Source organism: Schistocerca nitens, chromosome 4, assembly GCF_023898315.1.
Source record: "Schistocerca nitens isolate TAMUIC-IGC-003100 chromosome 4, iqSchNite1.1, whole genome shotgun sequence".
Lineage (NCBI taxonomy): Eukaryota > Metazoa > Arthropoda > Insecta > Orthoptera > Acrididae > Schistocerca > Schistocerca nitens.
This window is the reverse complement of record NC_064617.1, coordinates 532,688,284-532,705,027: the sequence shown is the minus strand read 5'-3', so window position 1 is coordinate 532,705,027 and position 16,744 is coordinate 532,688,284. Positions and strand designations below refer to the sequence as shown.

Sequence of the window (16,744 nt, the reverse complement as noted above, 5' to 3'; positions counted from 1 at the left end):
CCGTTACTCTTTTTTTTTTCTGTTTTACAGAACATACATAATCTTTCATTTTGTTTTAGTTGTCTATTGTACTTTGATAATGACTGATACCAGTTTCGCTATGGCGGTCCTCAAAGAGATCAGGTCTGTTTGTTGCTATTAGATGCAATATGTTTCCATCATGAGTAGTATTGTAATTCTTTAGGCTTACCTGGCAATCTGTTGATATTTTGAAAAAACAGGACTTCTGCCGGATGTTCGTGTCGTTCTCGCACGATATTTTGACGGTGTAACTCTCTGTCTTCTTCAGATGCTACCCGAGAATGGTCCTCGAGTTGACCAAGTCCAGTATTTAAGCCTGTAAGGTGCCAGGCGCTCCCTAGTCAGCCCACACTGCATTGGGTGTTCCCTCCGCGATCCGTACCCGCCAGGCCCGGCTCCCATGGGCCCCTCTGGCCACTGGTTTTCACACTGCCATCCGTATCCGGCTCGGCCACTCTCTGGGTTCGCAGTCATCATCTGTAGTGTCTGGTGCTCTGTATCCTGGCTGTTTCCTCGATTTCCACTTCTGTCTCTTGTTGAGCGCTCCGTAATCGGTTCGTGCTGCGTGAGTGTTCCGTCTCCGGTTCACACCCGCCTGGCATGGCTCCAATGCTTCCCTCTGATCGCTGATGTGCTGACCAACATCTGTACAAGACTTGGATGTCCTCTAGGGTCATGTTCATCATTTTGGGAATGTCATGAAAAATCTTTAGTGTCTGGCGCTGTGTCTCATGGCTGTTTTCTCGGTCCCCACTCCTGTTTTTTGTGAAATCTCACAAACACACAAGACTGAGGTGCCCTCTGCAGACGACATAGCACTGCCTTTTAAAGTACATGTGCATGTCACTACATAATAAAGCACGAAAACATTTAAGTTTGAATTTTTTGCGTATTGATGTAGATGCAAAAGAAATGCAGAGCTATTACTGTGTGTTCTGTTGTGCAGGTATCATTTCATGCAGCAGTCATGTGTATTTTTTTAAGTTTTATTTTAGTAAGTTGTTTTTCATTCCGCAGGTTACAACAGATGGAAGACAGAAACAAGATGCTGGAATCAACAAGATTTGAGCTGAGCACTCGGAATGCAGAGCTCCAAGAGAAAGTTGTTCTTTTGCAATCTGAATTACAGAAACAGTCTGAAGAAAATCATCTAACTGATAATGTAAGAGCATTAGAAGAGGCTCTTGAGGAAGCAAACAATGAGATTAGTAGCCTGAAATCTGTTATTCATGAAAACAAGGTGAAAACATTTAATTTCTTTCCATTTTCACATATATTTGTGCGTGTGTGTGTGAGAGAGAAGGGGGGGGGGGGGATGGATGGAAGTGGGGTGGCTTTTAAGATGATGACAATCAAAAATAAAATCCTCAGATACCTTTCTCCTGCAGAAGAAGAGGTTTTTTAGAGCTCTCATAGACAAACTACGTTCTGCAGGTAGTTATGAAGATAGTATGGTTTTTAATAATGTGATTATTTGGTAATATAACACAAATGCCTGATGTGCTGCTACTCTCTCCACTCCAAGGAGCTAATCTTTTGCTGGTACTTTTTAGAAATCAAACAATATCAGGTTCAGTTGAGAACAGTTCTGAGCAAATTGCAGACTGTACCATATGGTTTATTACCAAAATTATTACTCATTTCAAACAATTTAACTACATCGTAATTGTTGGGTTCAAATTAATGATATGATTATAATAGAGGGAAACATTCCACGTAGGAAAGATATATCTGAAAACAAAGATGATGTGACTTACCAAATGAAAGTGCTGGCAGGTCGACAGACACACAAACAAACACAAACATACACACAAAATTCAAGCTTTCGCAACAAACTGTTGCCTCATCAGGAAAGAGGGAAGGAGAGGGAAAGACGAAAGGATGTGGGTTTTAAGGGAGAGGGTAAGGAGTCATTCCAATCCCGGGAGCGGAAAGACTTACCTTAGGGGGAAAAAGGACGGGTATACACTCGCGCGCGCACACACACACATATCCATCCACACATATACAGACACAAGCAGACATCCTTTCGTCTTTCCCTCTCCTTCCCTCTTTCCTGATGAGGCAACAGTTTGTTGCAAAAGCTTGAATTTTGTGTGTATGTTTGTGTTTGTTTGTGTGTCTGTCGACCTGCCAGCACTTTCATTTGGTAAGTCACATCATCTTTGTTTTTAGATAAATTTAACTACATCCCATTATAGCAATGACCCATGTGCCACAATACTTTTTAGGAAGCAGACAATGGAGGGTTTGAGTGAGAACAGTTCTTAGCAAACCACAGCCTGTTGCATATGTTTCATTGCCAAAATTTTTACTCGTTTCAAACAATTTAACTACATCCAGTCTTAGCTATGTCCCATGTGCCACAATACCTTCTTACTCACTTACACTGAAACTACAGCTGTCTGAACACAGCACAGATCATCAAAGCAAAAACACACTAGCGAGTGCAGCCAACCACAGAACAGATTGTAGCAAACTCTAAACTGCTACTGCTGTTTGAATAGAGCTGAATAACATGAGGTTGCAGAACAAAGAATGTGACACAAATAATTATACAGAATCCATTACTTCCAAAACCATGTGTTTCACGTGAGTCCATTTAGCAAGTACGTCTGACTAATGCCAGCTCAGACACAGAGCCTGTACTGAACTGCTAACTGCGCACTGGGAGCAACAACAATCACTATTTCAGACATGGCAGATTATGGGGGGGGGGGGGGGGGTGAGGGGGATCGCCCCCTCCGAGAGTTGAAACTAAATTAAAATCCGATGGTAATTTTTGTAATCTGCACCAAAGTTAAACACCATAGTGGCATGCTTTACAATTATATAATCTGCTGTGTGTGTGTGTGTGTGTGTGTGTGTGTGTGTGTGTGTGTGTGAGAGAGAGAGAGAGAGAGAGAGAGAGAGCGAGAGACAGAGAACTGAATTGAACTGGCAACTATGTGAAGGCTTATGAGCTTGCTGGTGTGTGTTAACAATTATATACAAGAAGTTATTCAGAAAAAGGTTGTGAATGCTACACGTTTCAAGAAATTTAAAACTTTTTTTGTCTAAAATAAAACACATTTTTTGCAATTTTATGATATTTTTAATTATCAAAACAGCCTTAAACAGTATTTTTGAAGGTTTTTTCCTTAACTTTCAAGGAGAGGACCCATGTGTGTTCTTTCTCGTCTAGGTAAATGCCTCCACCCACAAAACTTCATTAATCCGCGCCTGATATCTGAACACATTGTCAGTGGGCAGCAATTACTTCGACAAGCTGGCTAACCCAGGATAGGCCATAGTATGTCCATTTTGGATATGAATCGCTAGCCACTCAGATGATTCTTCAGTGACCCAAAGAGAGAGGAATGAGCTAGGCGTCAGCTCACCATTTAAGCAAAATGTTTCATGTCCCATCCACAACGCCACAAAATTCACAATTGCTGTAGGTTGACACCTGATCTGCTAATGAATGGTATCACCATCTTTGGACCATTAAAGAACCTTGTTGTGATTAGTCATATTCATCTGATATAGCCATTAGGCATTGCTTGATTACTTTGTTGCAGGGATCTGATACAGTTTTCTGCTACACAGTTGTCAGTGTTTGTTGCACTGATTGAAAGGAAATGTGTGGGAGACCATGAGGTCGCATGGCAGTGTATGGGTACCATCACTATATAATAAATTTTGACCACAAGAACCTTTTTTTGTTTAATAACAGCTGACAAACCTGGCATTCATTTTTCCAGTTTTCTGTTGGGAATGTGTTTGTAGTGAAGTATCCATATATTTGTGAAAACACATTTGAAATTATGAAACAGTCTTACAAAGAAATGTACATTACGTGCAAATGTATAAGTACAGTATACAAATTAAGAGATATTATTCCTCACTGTAGACAGCTATAATTTTTGCTTACAGCTCTTTGTGCTTTGCAGTTGAAAGCTGTCTAAAATGCTGCCAGGTGTCAGGTATTTCCTTAAGTTGACTCAAGTGTAGGAGTGTCTTAGTAGCAAATAATAAATGTATTAAAAATTCATGCACGACATGGCATTTTCAACATATCTCAGTGTTTACAACATCGAATCTCTTGAACTGTGTGTCTTACAATGATATATTTATGTAAGTACATTCAGTGGCAAATACGGATACTGTCAGCGAAATATGTTGCGAATAGAGTTAGTACCAAAGAAGTAATAAACTGAGGTGACAAAACATCATAGGATAGTGATACGCACACAAACAGATGGTGGAATTATCATGTACACAAAGGTATAAGAGGGCAGTGCATTGGCAGAGCTGTCATTTGTATTCAGGCGAGTCATGTGAAAAGGTTTTGGACTTTATTGTTTCAGCATAAAAGGAATTAACAGACTTTGAACACGACATGGAGGTTAGAGATAGGCACATGGCACATTCCATTTCAGAAATCATTAGGGAATTCAATACTCCGAGATCCAAAGTATCAAATCAAACGTGTTTGTGAATAGGCTACAAAATTTCAGGCATTACCTCTCACCACTGACAACACAATTGCCGACAGCCTTCACTTAATGGCCGAGAGTAGTGGCTTATGCATAGAGTTGTCAAGGCTAACAGACAAGCAAAAATGCATGAAATTACCTTATAAATCAATGTTGGACGTACGACAAACATATCCGTTAGGACAGTGTGGCTAAATTTGGTATTAATGGGCTATGGCAGCAGACGATCTACGCGAATGACTTTGCTAACAGCACGACACAGCCTGCAGCGCTGTTTCTAGACTCATGACCGTATCAGTTGGATCCTAGATGACAGAAAAACCGTAGCACGGTCAGGTGAATCCCTATTTCAGTTGGGAAGAGCTGATGGTAGGGCTAGTGTGTGGCGCAGACGCCATGAAGCCGTGGACTGAAGTTGTGAACAAGGCACAATGGAAGCTGGTGGTAGCCCCCTAATGGTGTGGGCTGTGTTTACATGGGATGGACTGGGTCCTCTGGTCTATCTGAACCAATCATTGAGTGGAAATGGTTACGTTCAGCTACATGGAGATCATTTGCAGCCATTCGTGTGCTTCATGTTCCCTTAATAATGCTCCACGCTGCCAGGTCCCAGATGTTTGTGATTGGTTTGAACAACATTCTAGACATTGAAACAAATGATTTGGCCACCTAAATCACCCGGCATGAACCCCATTGAACGTGTATGAGACATAATCAGAAGGTCATTTTTTGCTTAAAATCCTGCACTGGCAACACTTTGCCAATTGTGGATGGCTGTAGAGACAGCATGGCTCAGTATTTCTGCAAGGAACTTCCGACAACTTGTTGAGTCAGTAACACACCAAATTGCTGCAATATGCAGAAGGAGATTTGATAACGACATTAGGAGGTATCCTGTGACTTTCGTCACCTCTGTGTAAATTTAAATTTCATGCACAACGTGACAGTTTTTCAGGCACCTCATTCTTTATGATGTCATATCATTTGAACTATGATAGGTAGGTGGTTCTTACCTCTCACAGCGACTATTGCCTGACAGTAAGGGATAAGTATACCAAGTTTTGCTAAATCGGTCCTGTTGTTCAGACCTAGATGTGGAAAAAACACACACACATATTTTTATAATATATTTGGATTAATACCACTATCGTACTATAATGGTTGGCAGGATAAACAGTAATGGCACACTTTCCCTGCAAGCTTTTATGTTGCGCTGAAAATGTGAAATGCACAGAACACGATATTGAAAGAGAGAAACTGGGCTATCTTCCACTTTTTCCTCCCTATATCTTTTATGGTGTATGTATGCTTCACATGTTAGGAAATTTATGTATTGAACTGAGTACAAATGCTGTTTAAGATGGTATCTACCATTCTATTGCATTTATTATTATATTCTTAGGCTGAATTACTGCCGAGGAATATTGTATGTGACTAAATGTATTGTGTAACAAAGGTATTATTGTCTGAAAGGATACAGTCATTAAATTTTGTATGTTTACATGTGGTGTAACAAACTTGCATGTAACTTAACCATCTACCCTGGCCTAGCTAAACATGACAGACTGAACATATGTACTCAGTTGTAGAGCATAAAATCTAGAGCAGATTTTTCTCCTCTGTAATATCTGTTGCAACCAAGAGCTTCATTGCATTGTACGGAATAAATTATTTGGAATAATTCACTATACATTCCAATCATAACGGATTTGTGTTTGTACAACAGACTAGAGGACATCGAGTGCCACATTTATCAAATGTGCTAAGAAATTTCCATTATTTTAATTACCATAAGTATATATTTCGTTACTTTGCACAAATTTATTATGTGTGCATAACTAGACAAGGACATGTACAAAATTTTATAAGCAGAATGGTAACTGACCATCTCTCATATTCAGTTGACCTGAGGGAGTCAGATCAGATATAGGTTTGATTAGAAACAATTTGGTGTTAATAAACCATTACTGACACTGAAAACTGATAGAAGGAAACAAGGTGGAAGATAAGGAAAATGTAAAATTTGGACGTATACATCTTGGATAATATTGGCTTGTTAGGTGTCAACTTGCATCAGCAGCATAATGTGCAATTGTCCCATCATGTATCTACTACATTCCCTTACCATGAGCCAAGGGTGAAACTTGAGACCAGTTAGATGGGAACTTAATTGAAAAGATTACATTTCAAACTGAAATAAAATGGCATATAATCATACATTCACAGTTATTCACAAATAGTTTGTTTGTGGACCCATATCTACTGAAACATTTTTGTTTCTTCAACTGGTCAGACACTTAGTTTAACTACTAAGCTAGTATAGTGCAAAGGCATGTTCATCTTCACAAAATATCTACGTCTACACTTACATACTCACTCCGTAAGCCGCTGTATGGTGTATGGTAGAGGGCATGCCGTACCGCTACTAGTCATTTCCTTTCCCATTTCACTCCCAAGTGGAGCAATGGAAAAACGACTCTCTGTATGTCTCTATATGAGCCCTAATCTCTCTAATCTTATTGTCATGGTCCTTACATGAAATGGACTTTGGCAGCAGTAGAATTGTTCTTCAGTCAGCTTTGAATGCGAGTTCCGTAAGTTTTGTCAATAGTGCTCCTCAAAAAGTACATCACCTTCCCTCCAGTGATTCCCATTTGAGTTCCCAAAGCACCTCCGTAATACTGGTGTGTTGTTTGAACCTATTGGTATCAAATCTAGTAGCTCTCCTCTGAACTGCTTTGGTGCTGTCCTTTAATCTGACCTGGTACAAATCCCAAGCAATTGAACAGTACTCAGCAGTGGGTCCCTCTAGTGTCCTGTATGCGGTCTCCTGTACAGATGAACCACGCTTCCCTAAAATTCTCCCAATAAACCAAATCCAACCATTTGCCTTCCATACTACAGTCCTTTTGTGCTCATTCCATTTTGTGTTGCTTTGCAACATTACACATAGATATTTAATAAATGCGACTGTGTCAAGTAGCAAACTACTAATACTATATTCGAACATTATGGGTTTGTTTTTCGTCTCATCTGCATTAACTTCCATTTTTATACATTTAGAGCTAGCTGCCATTCATCACATCAACTAGATATTTTGTCTAAGTCAATTTAGTATCCTCCTACAGTCACTCAACAACGATACCTTCTCACACACCACATCATCATCAGCAAAGAGCCACAGACTGCTGCTTTACCTGGCCACTAGCTCATTTATGTACATAGAAAATAACAGCGGTCCTGTCCCACTTGCCTGGGGCTCTTCTGTCAATACCCTTGTCCCTGATTAACACACCCTGTCGAGGAAAACATACTGGGTTCTGTTATGTAAGAAGTCTTTGTGCCACTCACGTACATTCGAACCTATTGTGTATGCTTGTACTTCTGTTAGCAACCAGCAGTGTGACTCTGTGTCAAATGCTTTACGGAAATCTCAGAATTTGGAATCCGCCTGTTGCCCTTCATCCACGGATCAGAGGCTCTCATGCGAGAAAAGGGCAAGCTGAGTTTCACATGAGTGATTCTTTCTAAAACCATGCTGATTTGTGGACAGAAGCATTTCCCTCAAACTGAGAATATGTTTAAGGATTCTGCAGCAAACTTAGGTTAAAGATATTGGCCTGGAATTTTGTGGGTTCATTCTTCCCTTTTTATATACCGGAGTCACCTGAACTTTTGCTTCGGACTTGCAAATGAGAGATACATGATAAATGCAAGCCAAGTGAGAGGCAAATGCTGTAGAGTAGTCATTGTAAAACCAAATTAGGTTTCCATCAGGACCTGAAGACTTAAATGCTTTCAGGTCTTTCAGTTGTTTCTCTATACCAGAGATACTTATTTCTATTTTCTCTATGCGGGAGTCTGTGTGATGGTCAAACAATGGTATATTTGTATGATTCTCCTGCATGAATGTTTTCTTAAATGTGAAATTTAAAATGTCGACTTCACTTTTGCTATCTTCTACTGCCACACCAGACTAGTCAATGAATGAGTGGATAGAAGCCTTTAAACCCACTTTTTGTTGTTGTTGTTGTGGTCTTCAGTCCTGAGACTGGTTTGATGCAGCTCTCCATGCTACTCTATCCTGTGCAAGCTTCTTCATCTCCCAGTACCTACTGCAACCTACATCCTTCTGAATCTGCTTAGTGTATTCATCTCTTGGTCTCCCCCTACGATTTTTACCCTCCACGCTGCCCTCCAATACTAAATTGGTGATCCCTTGATGCCTCAGAACATGTCCTACCAACCGATCCCTTCTTGTGGTCAAGTTGTGCCACAAACTCCTCTTCTCCCCAATCCTATTCAGTACCTCCTCATTAGTTATGTGATCTACCCATCTAATCTTCAGCATTCTTCTGTAGCACCACATTTCGAAAGCTTCTATTCTCTTCTTGTCCAAACTATTTACCGTCCATGTTTCACTTCCATACATGGCTACACTCCATACAAATACTTTCAGAAATGACTTCCTGACACTTAAATCTATACTCGATATTAACAAATTTCTCTTCTTCAGAAACGCTTTCCTTGCCATTGCCAGTATACATTTTATATCCTCTCTACTTCGACCTTCATCAGTTATTTTGCTCCCCAAATAGCAAAACTCCTTTACTACTTTAAGTGTCTCATTTCCTAATCTAATACCCTCAACATCACCCGACTTAATTCGACTACATTCCATTATCCTTGTTTTGCTTTTGTTGATGTTCATCTTATATCCTCCCTTCAAGACACCATCCATTCCGTTCAACTGCTCTTCCAAGTCCTTTGCTGTCTGACAGAATTACAATGTCATCGGCGAACCTCAAAGTTTTTATTTCTTCTCCATGGATTTTAATACCTACTCCGAATTTTTCTTTTGTTTCCTTTACTGCTTGCTCAATATACGAGGTGTGGCTAGAAAAAAACCGGACTAGTACTGGTGAAACAATAAAACGAATGCAATAAGGCTGAAAGTCGCGTGGCCTGTCACGTGACTCTCGCTCCGCCTACTGCTCGAGTTTCATCTGCCTCCTGCACTCAGTCTGCCCGTGGCGTCTGTTTTAAGTAGTTGACGTTTTGTCTGTGCGTCGGAAAATGTTGAGTGTACAGAAAGAACAGCGTGTTAACATCAAATTTTGTTTCAAACTAGGAAAATCTGCAAGTGAAACGTTTGTAATGTTACAACAAGTGTACGGCGATGATTGTTTATCGCAAACACAAGTGATTGAGTGGTTTAAACGATTTAAAGATGGCCGCCAAGACACCAGTGATGACACTCGCACTGGCAGACCATTGTCAGCATAAACTGATGCAAACATTGAAAAAATCGGTAAACTTGTTCGATACTTTCCTTGTCAACTCCTGTTAACTCAGACACTGCTCTGATTGTTAAACGGCGATCTTGTCGAACAAGTTTACCAATTTTTTCAATGTTTGCATCAGTTTTTGCTGACAATGGTCTGCCAGTGCGAGTGTCATCACTGGTGTCTTCGCGGCCATCTTTAAAACGTTTAAACCACTCAAACACTTGTGTTTGCAATAAACAATCATCGCCGTACACTTGTTGTAACATTACAAACGTTTCACTTGCAGATTTTCCTAGTTTGAAACAAAATTTGATGTTAACACGCTGTTCTTTCTGTACACTCAACATTTTCCGACGCACAGACAAAACGTCAACTACTTAAAACAGACGCCACGGGCAGACTGAGTGCAGGAGGCAGATGAAACTCGAGCAGTAGGCGGAGCGAGAGTCACGTGACAGGCCACGCGACTTTCAGCCTTATTGCATTCGTTTTATTGTTTCACCAGTACTAGTCCGGTTTTTTTCTAGCCACACCTCGTACAGATTGAATAACATCGGGGAGAGGCTACAACCCTGTCTTACTCTCTTCCCAACCACTGCTTCCCTTTCATGTCCCTCGACTCTTATAACTGCCATCTGGTTTCTGTACAAATTGTAAATAGCCTTTCACTTCCTGTATTTTACCCCTGCCACCTTTAGAACTTGAAAGAGAGTATTCCAGTCAACATTGTCAAAAGCTTTCTCTAAGTCTACAAATGCTAGAAACGTAGGTTTGCCTTTCCTTAATCTTTCTTCTAAGATAAGTCGTAAGGTCAGTATTGCCTCACGTGTTCCAGTATTTCTACGGAATCCAAACTGATCTTCCCCGAGGTCGGCTTCTACTAGTTTTTCCATTCGTCTGTGAAGAATTCGTGTTAGTATTTTGCAGCTGTGGCTTATTAAACTGATAGTTCGGTAATTCTCACATCTGTCAACACCTGCTTTCTTTGGGATTGGAATTATTATATTCTTCTTGAAGTCTGAGGGTATTTCGCCTGTTTCATACATCTTGCTCACCAGATGGTAGAGTTTTGTCAGGACTGGCTCTCCCAAGGCCGCCAGTAGTTCCAATGGAATGTTGTCTACTCCGGGGGCCTTGTTTCGACTCAGGTCTTTCAGTGCTCTGTCAAACTCTTCACGCAGTATCGTATCTCCCATTTCATCTTCATCTACATCCTCTTCCATTTCCATAATATTGTCCTCAAGTACATTGCCCTTGTATAGACCCTCTATATACTCATTCCACCTTTCTGCTTTCCCTTCTTTGCTTAGAACTGGGTTTCCATCTGAGCTCTTGATGTTCATACAAGTGGTTCACTTATTTCCAAAGGTCTCTTTAATTTTCCTGTAGGCAGTATCTATCTTACCCCTAGTAAGATAACCCTCTACAGCCTTACATTTGTCCTCTAGCCATCCCTGCTTAGCCATTTTGCACTTCCTGTCGATCTCATTTTTGAGACGTTTGTATTCCTTTTTGCCTGCTTCATTTACTGCATTTTTATATTTTCTCCTTTCATCAATTAAATTCAATATTTCTTCTGTCATCCAAGGATTTCTACTAGCCCTCGTCTTTTTACCTACTTGATCCTCTGCTGCCTTCACTACTTCATCCCTCAAAGCTACCCATTCTTCTTCTACTGTATTTCTTTCCCCCATTCCTGTCAATTGTTCCCTTATGCTCTCCCTGAAACTCTGTACAACCTCTGGTTCTTTCAGTTTATCCAGGTCCCATCTCCTTAAATTCCCACCTTTTTGCAGTTTCTTCAGTTTTAATTTACAGGTCATAACCAATAGATTGTGGTCAGAGTCCACATCTGCCCCTGGAAATGTCTTACAATTTAAAACCTGGTTCCTAAATCTCTGTCTTACCATTGTATAATCTATCTGATACCTTTTAGTATCTCCAGGGTTCTTCCATGTATACAACCTTCTATCATGATTCTTAAACCAAGTGTTAGCTATGATTAAGTTGTGCTCTGTGCAAAATTCTACCAGGCGGCTTCCTCTTTCATTTCTTAGCCCCAATCCATATTCACCTACTACGTTTCCTTCTCTCCCTTTTCCTACACTCGAATTCCAGTCACCCATGACTATTAAATTTTCGTCTCCCTTCACTATCTGAATAATTTCTTTTATTTGATCATACATTTCTTCTATTTCTTCGTCATCTGCAGAGCTAGTTGGCATATAAACTTGTACTACTGTAGTAGGTGTGGGCTTCGTATCTATCTTGGCCACAATAATGCGTTCACTATGTTGTTTGTAGTAGCTTACCCGCGTTCCTATTTTCCTATTCATTATTAAACCTACTCCTGCATTACCCCTATTTGACTTTGTGTTTATAACCCTGTAGTCACCTGACCAGAAGTCTTGTTCCTCCTGCCACCGAACTTCACTAATTCCCACTATATCTAACTTTAACCTATCCATTTCCCTTTTCAAATTTTCTAACCTACCTGCCCGATTAAGGGATCTGACATTCCACGCTCCGATCTGTAGAACGCCAGTTTTCTTTCTCCTGATAACGACATCCTCTTGAGTAGTCCCCGCCCGGAGATCCGAATGGGGGACTATTTTACCTCCGGAATATTTTACCCAAGAGGACGCCATCATCATTTAATCATACAGTAAAGCTGCATGCCCTCGAGAAAAATTACGGCCGTAGTTTCCCCTTGCTTTCAGCCGTTCGCAGTACCAGCACAGCAAGGCCGTTTTGGTTATTGTTACAAGGCCAGATCAGTCAATCATCCAGACTGTTGCCCTTGCAACTACTGAAAAGGCTGCTGCCCCTCTTCAGGAACCACACATTTGTCTGGCCTCTCAACAGATACCCCTCCGTTGTGCTTGTACCTACGGTACAGCTATCTGTATCGCTGAGGCACGCAAGCCTCCCCACCAACGGCAAGGTCCATGGTTCATGGGGGGGGGGGGGGGGGGGAACCCACTTAGCAGTTTTAAAAAGGACCAGAATTCTTAGGTTCTCGGCAAAATCTGTTCCTAGGGTATGACAGTGGTTGTTGTTGTAAGCTTTGTGCATCGATCTTTTTACAGGTGCACAAATTGCTGTTAGCTATAGCCTGTCATCATTTGCACATTCCATTTTGAACTGACAGTGCAACAACCTTTGTTTCCTCAGCATTTTTCAAATTTTGATGTTAAACCACAGTGGGTCTTTTTCATCTGTAATCCACTTACTCGGCACTTACAGCTCCAGAGTATGATTTACAATCTATTTCATCTTTGCCCATAATTTCTCTACGTCCATCATACAGGAACTAAATTATGTCAGTTCATTGTCTAAGTGAGATACTAACAACTGTCTGTCTGCTCTTTCTAGTAGAAATACTCTCCTAGCCCTCTCGACTGATTTATTAATTTCGGCAACCAAAGTTGCTATGATCACTTTATGGTCACTAATCCCTGTCTCGATAATGATGCTGTCGATTACGTCAGGCTTGTTTGTAGCTACAAGGTCTAAAATATTTCCATTGCATGTGGGCTCTCGAACTAACTGTTCAAAAAGGTTTTTGGAAAATGTCTCCAAAATAACTTCGCTACAATGTTTGCCTGTATCCACTGCAGTGAATCCATAGATCTCCCAGTCTGTGCTCAGTATGTTAAAATTGCTTCCAACTAATACTGCATGATCTGGGTATTTCTGCATTACTGACCGTAGACTTTCTGCTAGTGACTCTAAAACTGTCATAGCAGGGTGGTTGGTAAAAACATCCAACAATTAACTGGATTTCAACTAGACCTGTTGTGCGTGACCAGATAACTTCACTGTCACATTTAAATTTGACCTCATTAGCGACAATATTTTTGTGAACTGCTGTGAACACACCCCCTCCTATGGTGTCTAATCTGTCTTTTCGATATACTTTCCATAAATCACTAAATATCTCTGAGCCTTTTACTGTGGGCTACAGTCGGCTCTCAGTCCCAGAATAATTTGAGCATGAGAAGTTTCCTGGAGGGCAGTAAATTTGAGAACTTTGTTACTAGTCCCAACAGGGAATCATATAGCGCTCTTAGAAAAAAGTGTTCCGAGACTGTTACCTGAAATGCTCCCCCATGATACTGACAAGAGGGAGATTGAGTTAATAATTAAATCACTAAAGACCGAGAACTCTCATGGATATGACAGGGTATCTAGCAGAATACTGAAGTATTGTTCTATGTATGTTAGCCCAGTACTTAGCCATATCCGTAACTTTTCCTTTAGGAGTGGTCGGTTTCCTGACCGATTAAAGTACTCGGTAGTGAAGCCACTTTATAAAAAGGGAGACATTGATAATGTTGACAATTTTAGACCTATTTCTATGCCATCGGTGTTTGCTAAAGTTATCGAGAAGGTTGTATATACAAGGTTACTGGAGCATTTAAATTCACATAATTTGCTGTCAAATGTTCAGTTTGGTTTTAGAAATGGTTTAACAACTGAAAATGCTATATTCTCTTTTCTCTGTGAGGTTTTGGACAGATTAAATAAAAGGTTGCGAACGCTAGGTGTTTTCTTTGATTTAACGAAGGCTTTTGACTGTGTTGACCACAAAATATTACTGCAGAAGTTGGACCATTATGGAGTAAGGGGAGTAGCTTACAATTGGTTCACCTCTTACTTTAAGAACAGAAAGCAGAAGGTAATTCTCCGCAATATTGAGAGTGGTAGTGATGTTCAGTCCCAATGGGGCACTGTTAAGTGGGGCGTTCCCCAAGGGTCGGTGCTGGGGCCACTGCTGTTTCTTATTTATGTAAATGATATGCCTTCTAGTATTACAGGTGATTCAAAAATATTTCTGTTTGCTGATGACACCAACTTGATAGTGAAGGATCTTGTGTGTAATATTGAAACAGTAACAAATAATGTAGTTCATGAAATAAGTTCGTGGCTTGTGGAAAATAATTTGTTGCTAAATCACAGTAAGACTCAGTTTTTACAGTTTCTAACTCACAGTTCAACAGGAACCGATATTTTGATCAGACAGAATGGGCATATTATAAGCGAGACAGAACAGTTCAAGTTCCTAGGCGTTAGGATAGATAGTAAGCTGTTGTGGAAAGCCCGTGTCCAGGATCTTGTTCAGAAACTAAATGCTGCTTTATTTACCATTAGAACAGTATCTGAAATAAGTGACACTTCAACACAAAAAGTAGTCTACTTCGCATATTTTCATACGCTTATGTCGTATGGTATTATTTTTTGGGGTAATTCTTCTGATTCAAAGAGGGTATTTTTGGCTCAAAAACGGGCTGTTCGAGCTATGTGTGGTGTAAGTTCGAGAACCTCTTGTCGACCCCTATTCAATAGTCTGGGAATTCTTACATTGCCTTAACAGTATATATTTTCTTTAATGTCGTTTGTTGTTAGCAATATTAGCCTATTCCCAAGAGTTAGCAGCTTTCACTCAGTTAATACTAGGCAGAAATCAAATCTGCATGTGGAATGCACTTCCTTGACTCTTGTGCAGAAAGGAGTGCAGTATTCTGCTGCATTCATTTTCAATAAGCTACCACAAGAACTGAAAAATCTTAGCAGTAGCCCAAACACTTTTAAGTCTAAAGTGAAGAGTTTCCTCATGGCTCACTCCTTCTATTCTGTCGAGGAGCTCCTGGAAGAGCTAAAAAATTAAGCAAATTCCAGTGTTACATTGTCGATTAAACTTACGACTTGTCACCTGAATATATTTTTTTATATTTCATTTTATCTGTTTCTAATATCGTGTTATAATTTCATGTATTGACTCGTTCCATGACCATGGAGACTTCTCCTTAATTTGGTCCCACGGAACAATAAATAAATAAATAAATAAATAAAAACGAATACTTTGACAATTAACTGATAAAATTTTGTTAATCGAAGTGTCTTTACTCTGAGCATGGTATGATATGGCTATCTGCAAGTTGTCTGGCGAGTGTTCATCAGAGAACCTCAACCTACCACATAGCCTAAAAAACCCCATGTGCCCTCCACAAGTACTCAGCTACCCTAGTTGCTGCTTTATTTGTGTAGTACACCCCTGACCTATCAAGGTGAATCCTGCAATTCCCCACCCAATAAGGCAGGTCCAAAAATCTGCAGCCAAGTCCATCACAGAATTGGTAAAGCCTTTGGTGAAGACCTTCCACATGGCTCCAAACAAAAGGGCTCCTAATCAACTGTGGGAACAATGGTGCAAATTGTGAGCACTGGTTGCACCCTGCACACAAAGTCAGCAGCCTTCACCACCTACCCCAGCCGCCTGTATGACCTGAGGATGGTCTCAGAATGCAAGTGACAGGCATTGTTGATGCCGATGTGAGTCACAACTTCCAGACAAGTGCACCCTGCATGTTCAAAAGTCATTGGCAAGGCCAGCTCTACATCTCAGATTTCCAGTCCTGAATACTATCTACCTAAGGGGTTCCATAACACTCCCAGTGTAGGAGCTTCTGATAACTAGTAAACCCTTTCCCCCATGTGCCTGCTCAGACATGGCTGAAGGAGTGGCCACCTGTCCATTCACAGGGCGAATGGTCAAGGACAAATTGCCAGCCTCCACATCAGCCCTCTGCTTAAAGCGACACAGTCGCTTTACCACCTGCCACTCATCCTCCAGAGAGGATGGATCCACCATGTTGGGGACACTAGGAGGTACCTCAGTAGCAGAGACTGTGAGCAAAACAAGACATTTGATGTGTCTCATGCAACATGCCAGATTCTCTGTCACCGCTACACCCTGAGCCAACTGCCTGGATATGACTGACCGTAGCCAAAACAGCATTCAGCCATTCATAAACTTTGGCCAGCTGCTCCTGCGTTCGCACGTAGCCTGCCCACACCCTACCCATTCCAGTATTAGTAACTTAAGAATTGACTATAAAAGCACAGACATTAACCTAGATATTCAACTTGGTAACCACCTTATGTGTCACCAGT

At 40.7% G+C, this 16,744-nt stretch overlaps 1 protein-coding gene across 4 annotated transcripts in view; it reads left to right on the top strand.

The window, feature by feature from the left end:
- Positions 1-16,744, top strand: part of LOC126253197 (centromere-associated protein E-like) — a 178,394-nt gene that overhangs the window by 65,813 nt on the left and 95,837 nt on the right. For all 4 annotated transcript variants that reach the window (XM_049954365.1, XM_049954363.1, XM_049954364.1 and 1 more), the window contains one exon: positions 1,039-1,261. In XM_049954365.1, the coding sequence (XP_049810322.1) occupies positions 1,039-1,261 (223 nt within the window). The remainder of the gene's footprint in view (positions 1-1,038; positions 1,262-16,744) is intronic.